Source organism: Coloeus monedula, assembly GCF_965178545.1.
Source record: "Coloeus monedula genome assembly, chromosome: 36".
In the NCBI taxonomy this organism is placed as follows: domain Eukaryota; kingdom Metazoa; phylum Chordata; class Aves; order Passeriformes; family Corvidae; genus Coloeus; species Coloeus monedula.
Window position 1 is genome coordinate 1028789 of NC_138816.1, and position 15858 is coordinate 1044646.

A 15858-nucleotide genomic window follows, 5' to 3' on the forward strand; every position below is an offset into this window, starting at 1 on the left:
TGATGGATTTTGGGTGGATTTGGGGGTATTTTTAGGGGTGATTTTGATGGATTTTGGGTGGATTTTGGTTGATTTTGGGTGGGTTTGGGTTGATTTTGGGGGTATTTGGGTGGATTTGGTGTGATTTTGATGGATTTTGGGTGCATTTTGGGTGGATTTGGGTGGATTTTGGGTGATTTTCGGGGTATTTTGGGTGGATTTTGGGGTATTTTGATGGATTTGGGGGAATTTTGAGTGATTTTGAGGGTATTTTGAGTGATTTTGGGGTATTTTTAGGGGTTGTTGATGGATTTGGGGTGGATTTGGGTTGATTTTGGGTGGATTTGGGCTGATTTTGGGGGTATTTTGGGTGGATTTTGGGGGTATTTTGGGTGGATTTGGGGTGATTTTGATGGCTTTTGAGTGATTTTGGGGTGGATTTTGGGGTATTTTGATGGATTTTGAGGGTATTTTGAGTGATTCTGGGTGATTTTGGGGGGATTTTGGTTGATTTTGGGTGGATTTTGGGGGTATTTGGGTGGATTTGGGGTGATTGTGATGGATTTCGAGTGATTTTGGGTGGATTTGGGTTGATTTTGGGGGTATTTGGGGTGATTGTGATGGATTTTGATGGATTTTGGGTGGATTTGGGGTGATTGTGATGGATTTCGAGTGATTTTGGGTGGATTTGGGTTGATTTTGGGGGTATTTGGGGTGATTGTGATGGATTTTGAGTGATTTTGGGTGGATTGGGGGTGATTGTGATGGATTTCGAGTGATTTTGGGGGTGTTTGGGGTGGATTTGGGGCTCTCACCTGCACCTGGTCCCCGCAGGCGGCCGCCAGGAGCCCCCTCTGGCTGAATTCCAGGTGTGCAGCCCCCGCCGGGAGCCCCCATTCCTGCAGCAGCCCAAAATTCCGGAGGTCGAAAATCCGGAGCTTCCGGTCCAAGCCCGACGTGGCCACGAACCTGGAGGGGGAGGGGAGGGGGGGAATCCACAAAAAATCCCCGAAAATCCCGAGGAATCCCACGGAAAGGCACGGAAATACAGCCAGATCCCGCCTCGTCCATCCCGAATCCCCCAGAATCCCAGCCAAATCCCAGAAAATCCCAGTGAAATCCCAGAAAAATCCATCAAATTCCCACGAGATCCCAGAAAATCCCAGCCAAATCCCAGAAAATCCCAGTGAAATCCCAGAAAATCCCAGCCAGATCCCACAAAATCCACTCAAATTTACCAAAATCTCCACCCAAAATCCCCCCAAATCCCCCAAAATCCACCCCAAAAAATCCCATAAAATCCCACAAAATCCATCAAAATCTGCCCTAAAATCCATGAAAGTCCACCCAAATCCACCCAAATCTGCTCCAAAATCCACCCCAAATCCACCCACAAAATCCACCCCAAAATCCATGAAAATCCCCCCAAATCCACCCAAATCCGCCCAAAATCCACCCAAATCCCACTAAATCCACCCAAATCCACCCAAAATCCACCCAAATCCCACTAAATCCGCCCAAATCCACCCAAAATCCACCCAAATCCCACTAAATCCGCCCAAATCCACCCAAAGTCCACCCAAACCCCACGGAATGCACCCAAATCCACCCAAAATCCACCCAAATTCCACTAAATCCACCCAAATCCGCCCCAAAATCCCGCAAAATCCATGAAAATCCCACAGAATCCACCCCAAATCCACCCCAAATCCACCCAAATCCCACAAACTCCATCCAAATCCACCCCAAAATCCCGCAAAATCCATGAAAATCTGCCCCAAAACCCACCAAAACCCCACAAAATCCACCCAAATCTGCCCCAAAATCCACCCAAATGCCACAAAATCCCACAGAATCCCCCCCAAAATCCCAAAAAATCCCATCAAATCCCCCCACATCCATCAAAATCTGCCCTAAAATGCATGAAAATCCCACAGAATCCCCCCAAAATCCACCCAAACCCCCCAAAATCCACCCCAAATCCACCCCAAATCCCACAGAATGCACCCAAATCCGCCCCAAAATCCCGCAAAATCCATGAAAATCCCACAGAATCCACCCCAAATCCACCCAAATCTGCCCCCAAATCCACCCAAATCCCACAAACTCCATCCATATCCACCCCAAAATCCTGCAAAATCCATGAAAATCTGCCCCAAAATCCACCCAAATCCCACAAAATCCCACAGAATCCACCCAAAATCTACCCAAATCCACCCCAAATCCACCCAAACCCCACGGAATGCACCCAAATCCACCCCAAATCCACCCCAAAATCCCCCCAAATCCACCCAAATCCCCCCAAAATCCCCCAAAACCCACCCAAATCCCCCCAAAATCCCCCAAAATCCACCCAAAATCCCCCCAAATCCCCCAAAATCCACCCAAACCCCCCAAAATCCATCCAAATCCACCCCAAAATCCTGCAAAATCCCTGAAAATCTGCCCCAAAATCCCACCAAAACCCCACAAAATCCACCCAAATCCCCCCAAAATCCCACAGAATCCACCCAAATCCCCCCAAAATCCCACAGAATCCACCCAAATCCACCCCAAATCCACCCAAACCCCACGGAATGCACCCAAATCTGCCCAAAATCCACCCAAATTCCACTAAATCCACCCAAATCCACCCAAATCCGCCCCAAAATCCCGCAAAATCCATGAAAATCTGCCCCAAAAGCCACCAAAACCCCACAAAATCCACCCAAATCTGCCCCAAAATCCCCCCAAAATCCACCCAAATCCACCCCAAATCCACCCCAAATCCATCCAAATCCCACAAACTCCATCCAAATCCACCCCAAAATCCCGCAAAATCCATGAAAATCTGCCCCAAAACCCACCAAAACCCCACAAAATCCACCCAAATCTGCCCCAAAATCCACCCAAATCCCACAAAATCCCACAGAATCCCCCCCAAAATCCCAAAAAATCCCATCAAATCCCCCCACATCCATCAAAATCTGCCCTAAAATGCATGAAAATCCCACAGAATCCCCCCAAAATCCACCCAAATCCCCCAAAATCCACCCAAACCCCCCAAAATCCACCCCAAATCCCCCAAAATCCACCCAAACCCCCCAAAATCCACCCCAAACCCCCCAAAATCCACCCAAACCCCCCAAAATCCACCCCAAATCCACCCCAAATCCCACAGAATGCACCCAAATCCGCCCCAAAATCCCGCAAAATCCATGAAAATCCCACAGAATCCACCCAAATCTGCCCCCAAATCCACCCAAATCCCACAAAATCCATCCAAATCCACCCCAAAATCCACCCCAAATCCATGAAAATCTGCCCCAAAATCCACCCAAATCCCACAAAATCCCACAGAATCCACCCAAAATCCACCCAAATCCGCCCAAATCCCCCAAAATCCCCCAAAATCCACCCAAATCCCCCCAAAATCCCCCCAAATCCACCCAAATCCCCCCAAAATCCCCCCCAAATCCCCCCAAATCCCCCAAAATCCACCCAAATCCACCCCAAATCCACCCCAAATCCATCCAAATCCCACAAACTCCATCCAAATCCACCCCAAAATCCCGCAAAATCCATGAAAATCTGCCCCAAAACCCACCAAAACCCCACAAAATCCACCCAAATCTGCCCCAAAATCCACCCAAATCCCCCAAAATCCCGCAAAATCCCCCCAAATTCCCCAAAATCCCCCAAAATCCACCCAAATCCCCCCAAAATCCATCCAAATCCACCCCAAAATCCTGCAAAATCCCTGAAAATCTGCCCCAAAATCCACCAAAACCCCACAAAATCCCACAGAATCCACCCAAATTCCCCCCAAAATCCCCCAAAATCCACCCAAACCCCCCAAAATCCACCCCAAATCCCCCAAAATCCACCCAAACCCCCCAAAATCCACCCCAAATCCACCCCAAATCCCACAGAATGCACCCAAATCTGCCCCAAAATCCCGCAAAATCCATGAAAATCCCACAGAATCCACCCCAAATCCACCCAAATCTGCCCCCAAATCCACCCAAATCCCACAAACTCCATCCATATCCACCCCAAAATCCTGCAAAATCCATGAAAATCTGCCCCAAAATCCACCCAAATCCCACAAAATCCCACAGAATCCACCCAAAATCTACCCAAATCCACCCCAAATCCACCCAAACCCCACGGAATGCACCCAAATCCACCCCAAATCCACCCAAATCCCCCCAAAATCCCCCAAAACCCACCCAAATCCCCCCAAAATCCCCCAAAATCCACCCAAAATCCCCCCAAATCCCCCAAAATCCACCCAAACCCCCCAAAATCCATCCAAATCCACCCCAAAATCCTGCAAAATCCCTGAAAATCTGCCCCAAAATCCCACCAAAACCCCACAAAATCCACCCAAATCCCCCCAAAATCCCACAGAATCCACCCAAATCCCCCCAAAATCCCACAGAATCCACCCAAATCCACCCCAAATCCACCCAAACCCCACGGAATGCACCCAAATCTGCCCAAAATCCACCCAAATTCCACTAAATCCACCCAAATCCACCCAAATCCGCCCCAAAATCCCGCAAAATCCATGAAAATCTGCCCCAAAAGCCACCAAAACCCCACAAAATCCACCCAAATCTGCCCCAAAATCCCCCCAAAATCCACCCAAATCCACCCCAAATCCATCCAAATCCCACAAACTCCATCCAAATCCACCCCAAAATCCCGCAAAATCCATGAAAATCTGCCCCAAAACCCACCAAAACCCCACAAAATCCACCCAAATCTGCCCCAAAATCCACCCAAATCCCACAAAATCCCACAGAATCCCCCCCAAAATCCCAAAAAATCCCATCAAATCCCCCCACATCCATCAAAATCTGCCCTAAAATGCATGAAAATCCCACAGAATCCCCCCAAAATCCACCCAAATCCCCCAAAATCCACCCAAACCCCCCAAAATCCACCCCAAATCCCCCAAAATCCACCCAAACCCCCCAAAATCCACCCCAAATCCACCCCAAATCCCACAGAATGCACCCAAATCCGCCCCAAAATCCCGCAAAATCCATGAAAATCCCACAGAATCCACCCAAATCTGCCCCCAAATCCACCCAAATCCCACAAAATCCCACAGAATCCACCCAAAATCCACCCAAATCCGCCCAAATCCCCCAAAATCCCCCAAAATCCACCCAAATCCCCCCAAAATCCCCCCAAATCCACCCAAATCCCCCCAAAATCCCCCCCAAATCCCCCCAAATCCCCCAAAATCCACCCAAATCCACCCCAAATCCACCCCAAATCCATCCAAATCCCACAAACTCCATCCAAATCCACCCCAAAATCCCGCAAAATCCATGAAAATCTGCCCCAAAACCCACCAAAACCCCACAAAATCCACCCAAATCTGCCCCAAAATCCACCCAAATCCCCCAAAATCCCGCAAAATCCCCCCAAATTCCCCAAAATCCCCCAAAATCCACCCAAATCCCCCCAAAATCCATCCAAATCCACCCCAAAATCCTGCAAAATCCCTGAAAATCTGCCCCAAAATCCACCAAAACCCCACAAAATCCCACAGAATCCACCCAAATTCCCCCCAAAATCCCCCAAAATCCACCCAAACCCCCCAAAATCCACCCCAAATCCCCCAAAATCCACCCAAACCCCCCAAAATCCACCCAAACCCCCCAAAATCCACCCCAAATCCACCCCAAATCCCACAGAATGCACCCAAATCTGCCCCAAAATCCCGCAAAATCCATGAAAATCCCACAGAATCCACTCAAATCTGCCCCCAAATCCACCCAAATCCCACAAACTCCATCCAAATCCACCCCAAAATCCACCCCAAATCCATGAAAATCTGCCCCAAAATCCACCCAAATCCCACAAAATCCCACAGAATCCACCCAAAATCTACCCAAATCCACCCCAAATCCACCCAAACCCCACGGAATGCACCCAAATCCACCCCAAATCCACCCAAATCCCCCCAAAATCCCCCAAAACCCACCCAAATCCCCCCAAAATCCCCCCAAATCCGCCCAAATCCCCCAAAATCCACCCAAACCCCCCAAAATCCATCCAAATCCACCCCAAAATCCTGCAAAATCCCTGAAAATCTGCCCCAAAATCCACCAAAACCCCACAAAATCCACCCAAATCTGCCCCAAAATCCCACAGAATCCACCCAAATCCACCCCAAAATCCCGCAAAATCCATGAAAATCTGCCCCAAAAGCCACCAAAACCCCACAAAATCCACCCAAATCTGCCCCAAAATCCACCCAAATCCACCCCAAATCCACCCAAATCCCCCCAAAATCCACCCAAATCCGCCCAAATCCCCCAAAATCCACCCAAATCCGCCCAAATCCCCCAAAATCCCCCAAAATCCACCCAAATCCCCCCAAAATCCCCCAAAATCCACCCAAATCCGCCCAAATCCCCCAAAATCCCCCAAAATCCCCCCAAAATCCCCCCAAATCCCCCAAAATCCACCCAAATCCCCCCAAAATCCATCCAAATCCACCCCAAAATCCTGCAAAATCCCTGAAAATCTGCCCCAAAATCCACCAAAACCCCACAAAATCCCACAGAATCCACCCAAATCCACCCCAAAATCCCACAGAATCCACCCAAATCCACCCCAAAATCCCGCAAAATCCATGAAAATCTGCCCCAAATCCCCCCAAAATCCCCCCAAATCCCCCCAAAATCCCCCAAATCCCCCCAAATCCCCCCAAAATCCCACAGAATCCACCCAAATCCACCCCAAATCCACCCAAACCCCACGGAATGCACCCAAATCTGCCCAAAATCCACCCAAATTCCACTAAATCCACCCAAATCCACCCAAATCCGCCCCAAAATCCCGCAAAATCCATGAAAATCTGCCCCAAAAGCCACCAAAACCCCACAAAATCCACCCAAATCTGCCCCAAAATCCCCCCAAAATCCACCCAAATCCACCCCAAATCCATCCAAATCCCACAAACTCCATCCAAATCCACCCCAAAATCCCGCAAAATCCATGAAAATCTGCCCCAAAACCCACCAAAACCCCACAAAATCCACCCAAATCTGCCCCAAAATCCACCCAAATCCCACAAAATCCCACAGAATCCCCCCCAAAATCCCAAAAAATCCCATCAAATCCCCCCACATCCATCAAAATCTGCCCTAAAATGCATGAAAATCCCACAGAATCCCCCCAAAATCCACCCAAATCCCCCAAAATCCACCCAAACCCCCCAAAATCCACCCCAAATCCCCCAAAATCCACCCAAACCCCCCAAAATCCACCCCAAATCCACCCCAAATCCCACAGAATGCACCCAAATCCGCCCCAAAATCCCGCAAAATCCATGAAAATCCCACAGAATCCACCCAAATCTGCCCCCAAATCCACCCAAATCCCACAAAATCCCACAGAATCCACCCAAAATCCACCCAAATCCGCCCAAATCCCCCAAAATCCCCCAAAATCCACCCAAATCCCCCCAAAATCCCCCCAAATCCACCCAAATCCCCCCAAAATCCCCCCCAAATCCCCCCAAATCCCCCAAAATCCACCCAAATCCACCCCAAATCCACCCCAAATCCATCCAAATCCCACAAACTCCATCCAAATCCACCCCAAAATCCCGCAAAATCCATGAAAATCTGCCCCAAAACCCACCAAAACCCCACAAAATCCACCCAAATCTGCCCCAAAATCCACCCAAATCCCCCAAAATCCCGCAAAATCCCCCCAAATTCCCCAAAATCCCCCAAAATCCACCCAAATCCCCCCAAAATCCATCCAAATCCACCCCAAAATCCTGCAAAATCCCTGAAAATCTGCCCCAAAATCCACCAAAACCCCACAAAATCCCACAGAATCCACCCAAATTCCCCCCAAAATCCCCCAAAATCCACCCAAACCCCCCAAAATCCACCCCAAATCCCCCAAAATCCACCCAAACCCCCCAAAATCCACCCAAACCCCCCAAAATCCACCCCAAATCCACCCCAAATCCCACAGAATGCACCCAAATCTGCCCCAAAATCCCGCAAAATCCATGAAAATCCCACAGAATCCACTCAAATCTGCCCCCAAATCCACCCAAATCCCACAAACTCCATCCAAATCCACCCCAAAATCCACCCCAAATCCATGAAAATCTGCCCCAAAATCCACCCAAATCCCACAAAATCCCACAGAATCCACCCAAAATCTACCCAAATCCACCCCAAATCCACCCAAACCCCACGGAATGCACCCAAATCCACCCCAAATCCACCCAAATCCCCCCAAAATCCCCCAAAACCCACCCAAATCCCCCCAAAATCCCCCCAAATCCGCCCAAATCCCCCAAAATCCACCCAAACCCCCCAAAATCCATCCAAATCCACCCCAAAATCCTGCAAAATCCCTGAAAATCTGCCCCAAAATCCACCAAAACCCCACAAAATCCACCCAAATCTGCCCCAAAATCCCACAGAATCCACCCAAATCCACCCCAAAATCCCGCAAAATCCATGAAAATCTGCCCCAAAAGCCACCAAAACCCCACAAAATCCACCCAAATCTGCCCCAAAATCCACCCAAATCCACCCCAAATCCACCCAAATCCCCCCAAAATCCACCCAAATCCGCCCAAATCCCCCAAAATCCACCCAAATCCGCCCAAATCCCCCAAAATCCCCCAAAATCCACCCAAATCCCCCCAAAATCCCCCAAAATCCACCCAAATCCGCCCAAATCCCCCAAAATCCCCCAAAATCCCCCCAAAATCCCCCCAAATCCCCCAAAATCCACCCAAATCCCCCCAAAATCCATCCAAATCCACCCCAAAATCCTGCAAAATCCCTGAAAATCTGCCCCAAAATCCACCAAAACCCCACAAAATCCCACAGAATCCACCCAAATCCACCCCAAAATCCCACAGAATCCACCCAAATCCACCCCAAAATCCCGCAAAATCCATGAAAATCTGCCCCAAATCCCCCCAAAATCCACCCAAATCCCCCCAAAATCCCCCAAAATCCACCCAAATCCGCCCAAATCCCCCCAAATCCCCCCAAATCCCCCCAAATTCCCCAAATTCCCCCAAATCCCCCCCGTCTCCGCTGGGAATTCCGGGCTTCGGGACCTTCCCGAGGCGTCGGCGGCGAGGCCGCGCACGGAGCCGCGCTGGGCCAGGAGCCGCCCCACGGGCTCGCCAACGCTGGGGCTCCACAGGGACACCACTCCTGGGGCAAAAAACGGCGATTTTGGGACGGCCGGGAAAGGGAGAATTCAAAAAAAAAAACCCCCCAGGGGGAAGAAGAGCCACGGGAAAAAAAACCCCCCAGAAATGGAATAAATGGGAAAATTCCAGGGGGGAGCGAAGGTTTTTGGGGAATTCCAATGAAATTGGGTCGAAATTCCAGCAGGAACCCCTCGAATTTCAACGAAATTGTCCAAAATTCCAATGAAATTGCCCAAAATTCCAATGAAATTGGCCGAAATTCCAATGAAATTGGCCGAAATTCCAATGAAATTGCCCAAAATTCCAGCAGGAACCCCTCGAATTCCAATGAAATTGCCCAAAATTCCAATGAAATTGCCCAAAATTCCAATGAAATTGCCCAAAATTCCAGCAGGAAACCCTCAAATTTCAATGAAATTGCCCAAAATTCCAATGAAATTGCCCAAAATTCCAGCACGAAACCCTCAAATTTCAATGAAATTGCCCAAAATTCCAATGAAATTGGTCAAAATTCCAATGAAATTGCCCAAAATTCCAGCAGGAACCCCTCGAATTTCAATGAAATTGCCCAAAATTCCAATGAAATTGGTCAAAATTCCAGCAGGAAACCCTCGAATTTCAATGAAATTGCCCAAAATTCCAATGAAATTCCCCAAAATTCCAGCAGGAACCCCACGAATTTCAATGAAATTGCCCAAAATTCCAATGAAATTGGCCAAAATTCCAATGAAATTGGCCAAAATTCCAATGAAATTGCCCAAAATTCCAATGAAATTGCCCAAAATTCCAGCAGGAACCCCACGAATTTCAATGAAATTGCCCAAAATTCCAATGAAATTCCCCAAAATTCCAATGAAATTGCCCAAAATTCAATGAAATTGCCCAAAATTCCAATGAAATTGTCCAAAATTCCAATGAAATTGGTCAAAATTCCAGCAGGAAACGCTCAAATTTCAATGAAATTGTCCAAAATTCAATGAAATTGCCCAAAATTCCAATGAAATTGGCCAAAATTCCACTGAAATTGGTCAAAATTCCAGCAGGAACCCCTCGAATTTCAATGAAATTGCCCAAAATTCCAATGAAATTCCCCAAAATTCCAATGAAATTGGCCAAAATTCCAATGAAATTCCCCAAAATTCCAGCAGGAACCCCTCAAATTTCAATGAAATTGCCCAAAATTCCAATGAAATTGCCCAAAATTCCAATGAAATTGCCCAAAATTCCAGCAGGAACCCCTCGAATTCCAATGAAATTGCCCAAAATTCCAATGAAATTGCCCAAAATTCCAATGAAATTGCCCAAAATTCCAACGAAATTGGCCAAAATTCCAGCTGGAACCCCTCGAATTTCAATGAAATTCCCCAAAATTCCAGCTGGAAGCCCCCAAATCCAAAGGAATTTCCCCAAAATTCCAGCAGGGACCTCCAAATTTCAATGAAATTCCCCGAAATTCCAAAGAAACTCCCCCAAAATCCCATCAGGAACTTCCCAAAATTCCACAGAAATTCCTGGAAATCTGACCAGGAACCTCCCAAATCCAAAGAAATTCCCCAAAATTCCAAAGAAATCCCCCCAAAATCCCACCAGGAACCTCCCAAAATTCCAATGAAATTCCCCCAAAACCTCCCCAAAACTCCCCAAAAAATTCCCAGAAAATTCCGGAAAAAATTCCCAGAAATTCCCCAAACCACCCCAAAGTTCCCAGAAAATCCCCGAAATCCCATCAGAAATCCCCCAAAACTCCCCAAAAATTCCCAGAAAATTCCGGAAAAATTCTCAGAAGATCCCTGAAACTCCCCCAAAATTCCCAAAAAATTCCCCAAAATTCCCGAAAAATTCCCCAAAATTCCCAAAAAACTCCCAAAATCCCCCAAACCACCCCAAATTCCCCGAAAATCCCCGAAATCCCATTAGAAAATCCCCAAAACTCCCGAAAAACTCCCAAAAATTCCCAGAAAATTCCCAAAAAACTCCCAAAATTCCCAAAACCACCCCAAAATTCCCTGAAAATCCCCGAAATCCCATCAGAAATGCCCCCAAAACTCCCGAAAATTCCCAGAAAATTCCGGAAAAATTCCCAAAATGCCCCAAACCACCCTGGCATTCCCGAAATCCCATTAGAAATTCCCCTAAAACTCCCAAAAATTCCCAGAAAATTCCGGAAAAATTCCCAGAAATGCCCCGAACCACCCCAAGATTCCCCGAAAATCCCCGAAATCCCATCAGAAATGCCCCAAAACTCCCAAAAAACTCCCCAAAATTCCCGAAAAATTCTCAGAAAACTTCCTGAAACTCTCCCAAAATTCAAAAAAAATTCCCAGAAATTCCCCAAAAATTCCCCAAAATTCCCAAAAAACTCCCAAAATTCCCAAAACCACCCCAAAATTCCCCGAAAATCCCCGAAATCCCATGAGAAATGCCCCCAAAACTCCCAAAAACCTCCCGAAAATTCCCAGAAAATTCCGGAAAAATTCCCAGAAATGCCCCGAACCACCCCAAGATTCCCAGAAAATCCCTGAAATCCCCAGAAAATCCCCGAAATCCCATCCGAAATCCCCCTGAACTCCCAAAAAACTCCCCAAAAACTCCCAAAACCACCCCAAAATTCCCCGAAAATCCCCGAAATCCCATCAGAAATGCCCCAAAACTCCCAAAAAACTCCCGAAAATTCCCAGAAAATTCCGGAAAAATTCCCAGAAATTCCCAAAAACACCCCCAAATTCCCCAAACCACCCCAAAATTCCCCAAAAATCCCCGAAATCCCATTAGAAATTCCCTGAAACTCCCCAAAAACTCCCGAAAATTCCCAAAAATTCCCCAAACCACCCCGGCATTCCCAAAATCCCATCAGAAATCCCCCAAAACTCCCAAAAAACTCCCGAAAATTCCCAGAAATTCCCCAAACCACCCCAAAATCCCCGAAATCCCATTAGAAAATCCCCCAAAACTCCCGAAAATTCCCAGAAAATTCCGGAAAAATTCCCAGAAATGCCCCGAACCACCCCAAAATTCCCTGAAAATTCCGGAAAAATTCCCAAAATTCCCCAAACCACCCCAAAATTCCCTGAAAATCCCCGAAATCCCATCAGAAATCCCCCAAAACTCCACAAAAACTCCCGAAAATTCCCAGAAAATTCCGGAAAAATTCCCAGAAATTCCCCAAACCACCCCGGCATTCCCAAAATCCCATTAGAAATGCCCCCAAAACTCCCGAAAATTCCCAGAAAATTCCGGAAAAATTCCCAGAAATGCCCCGAACCACCCCAAAATTCCCAGAAAATTCCGGAAAAATTCCCAGAAATGCCCCGAACCACCCCAAAATTCCCAGAAAATTCCGGAAAAGTTCCCAGAAATGCCCCCAAAACTCCCGAAAATCCCCAGAAAATTCCGGAAAAATTCCCCAAACCACCCCGGCATTCCCGAAATCCCATCAGAAATGCCCCCAAAACTCCCGAAAATTCCCAGAAAATTCCAGAAAAATTCCCAAAAACACCCCGGCATTCCCGAAATCCCATTAGAAATGCCCCCAAAATTCCCAGAAAATTCCGGAAAAGTTCCCAGAAATGCCCCCAAAACTCCCAAAAATTCCCAGAAAATTCCAGAAAAATTCCCAAAAACACCCCGGCATTCCCGAAATCCCATTAGAAATGCCCCCAAAATTCCCAGAAAATTCTGGAAAAATTCCCAGAATGCCCCGAACCACCCCGGCATTCCCAAAATCCCATTAGAAATTCCCCAAACTCCCAAAAATTCCCAGAAAATTCCGGAAAAATTCCCAGAAATTCCCCGAACCACCCCAAAATTCCCAGAAAATTCCGGAAAAATTCCCAAAATGCCCCAAACCACCCCGGCATTCCCGAAATCCCATTAGAAATTCCCCAAACTCCCAAAAATTCCCAGAAAATTCCGGAAAAATTCCCAGAAATGCCCCGAACCACCCCAAAATTCCCCGAAAATTCCGGAAAAATTCCCAAAAATGCCCTGAACCACCCTGGCATCCCCGAAATCCCATGAGAAATGCCCCCAAAACTCCCAAAAATTCCCAGAAAATTCTGTAAAAATTCCCAGAAATGCCCTGAACCACCCCAAAATTCCCAGAAAATTCCGGAAAAATTCCCAGAAATGCCCCGAACCACCCCAAAATTCCCAGAAAATTCCGGAAAAATTCCCAGAAATGCCCCGAAACACCCCAAAATTCCAAGAAAATTCTGGAAAAATTCCCAGAAATGCCCCGAACCACCCCAAAATTCCCAGAAAATTCCGGAAAAATTCCCAGAAATGCCCCGAACCACCCCAAAATTCCCAGAAAATTCCCAGAAAATTCCCAGAAATGCCCTGAACCACCCCAAAGTTCCCCGAAAATCCCCGAAATCCCATCAGAAATTCCCCAAAACTCCCAAAAATCTCCCGAAAATTCCCAGAAAATTCCCGAAAAATTCCCAAAATGCCCCAAACCACCCCGGCATTCCCGAAATCCCATTAGAAGTGCCCCCAAAATTCCCAGAGAATTCCGGAAAAATTCCCAAAATTCCCCAAACCACCCCGGCATTCCCGAAATCCCATTAGAAATGCCCCCAAAACACCCGAAAATCCCCAGAAAATTCCGGGAAAATTCCCAGAAATTCCCCAAACCACCCCAAAATTCCCTGAAAATCCCCGAAATCCCATCAGAAATGCCCCAAAACTCCCAAAAACCTCCCAAAAATTCCCAGAAAATTCCGGAAAAATTCCCCAAACCACCCTGGCATTCCCGAAATCCCATTAGAAATGCCCCCAAAACTCCTGAAAATTCCCAGAAAATTCCGGAAAAATTCCCAGAAATGCCCCGAACCACCCCAAAATTCCCAGAAAATTCCGGAAAAATTCCCAGAAATGCCCCGAACCACCCCAAAATTCCCAGAAAATTCCGGAAAAATTCCCAGAAATGCCCCGAACCACCCCAAAATTCCCAGAAAATTCCAGAAAAATTCCCAAAATTCCCCAAACCACCCCGGCATTCCCGAAATCCCAATAGAAATGCCCCCAAAATTCCCGAAAATTCCGGAAAAATTCCCCAAATGCCCCGAACCACCCCAGCATTCCTGAAATCCCATTAGAAATTCCCCAAAACTCCCAAAAATTCCCAGAAAATTCCGGAAAAATTCCCAGAAATGCCCCAAACCACCCCAAAATTCCCCGAAAATTCCGGAAAATTCCCAAAAATGCCCCGAACCACCCCAGCATTCCCGAAATCCCATTAGAAATGCCCCCAAAACTCCCGAAAATTCCCGGAAAATTCTGTAAAAATTCCCAGAAATTCCCCAAACCACCCCAGCATTCCCGAAATCCCATTAGAAATGCCCCCAAAATTCCCAGAAAATTCTGGAAAAATTCCCAAAATGCCCCGAACCACCCCAAAATTCCCTGAAAATCCCCGAAATCCCATCAGAAATGCCCCCAAAACTCCCAAAAACCTCCCGAAAATTCCCAGAAATTCCCCAAACCACCCTGGCATTCCCGAAATCCCATCAGAAATGCCCAAAAAACTCCCCAAAATTCCCAGAAAATTCCAGAAAAATTCCCAGAAATGCCCCGAACCACCCCAAAATTCCCCGAAAATCCCCGAAATCCCATCAGAAATGCCCCCAAAACTCCCAAAAATTCCCAGAAAATTCCGGAAAAATTCCCCGAAATGCCCCGAACCACCCCAAAATTCCCAGAAAATTCCGGAAAAGTTCCCAGAAATGCCCCCAAAACTCCCAAAAATTCCCAGAAAATTCCGGAAAAATTCCCAGAAATGCCCCAAACCACCCCAAAATTCCCTGAAAATTCCGGAAAAATTCCCAAAATGCCCCGAACCACCCCAAAATTCCCTGAAAATCCCCGAAATCCCATCAGAAATGCCCCCAAAACTCCTGAAAATTCCCAGAAAATTCTGGAAAAATTCCCAGAAATTCCCAAACCACCCCAGCATTCCCAAAATCCCATTAGAAATGCCCCCAAAACTCCCGAAAATTCCCAGAAAATTCCGGAAAAATTCCCAGAAATGCCCCAAACCACCCCAAAATTCCCAGAAAATTCCGGAAAAATTCCCAGAAATGCCCCGAAACACCCCAGCATTCCTGAAATCCCATTAGAAATGCCCCCAAAACTCCCAAAAATTCCCAGAAATTCCGGAAAAATTCCCAGAAATGCCCCGAACCACCCCAAAATTCCCAGAAAATTCCGGAAAAATTCCCAGAAATGCTCCGAACCACCCCAAAATTCCCAGAAAATTCCGGAAAAGTTCCCAGAAATGCCCCGAACCACCCCAAAATTCCCAGAAAATTCCAGAAAAATTCCCAGAAATGCCCCGAACCACCCCAAAATTCCCAGAAAATTCCGGAAATCCCAACAGAAATGCCCCGAAACTCCCAAAAAACTCCCAAAAATTCCCAGAAAATTCCGGAAAAATTCCCCAAACCACCCCGGCATTCCCAAAATCCCATTAGAAATTCCCCAAAACTCCCAAAAATTCCCAGAAAATTCTGTAAAAATTCCCAGAAATGCCCCGAACCACCCCAAAATTCCCAGAAAATTCCGGAAAAATTCCCAGAAATGCCCCGAACCACCCCAAAATTCCCAGAAAATTCCGGAAAAATTCCCAAAATGCCCCAAACCACCCTGGCATACCCGAAATCCCATTAGAAATG

The 15858-nt window shown here is 47.1% G+C and overlaps 1 protein-coding gene across 1 annotated transcript in view; it reads right to left on the minus strand.

Moving 5' to 3' along the window:
- Window positions 1-15858, minus strand: part of LOC309584137 (uncharacterized protein) — a gene marked incomplete at both ends in the record, with an annotated part of 143092 nt that overhangs the window by 11002 nt on the left and 116232 nt on the right. The window contains 2 exon segments of the mRNA XM_082300078.1: window positions 795-948; window positions 9086-9185. Coding sequence (XP_082156204.1) covers window positions 795-948; window positions 9086-9185 — 254 coding nt within the window.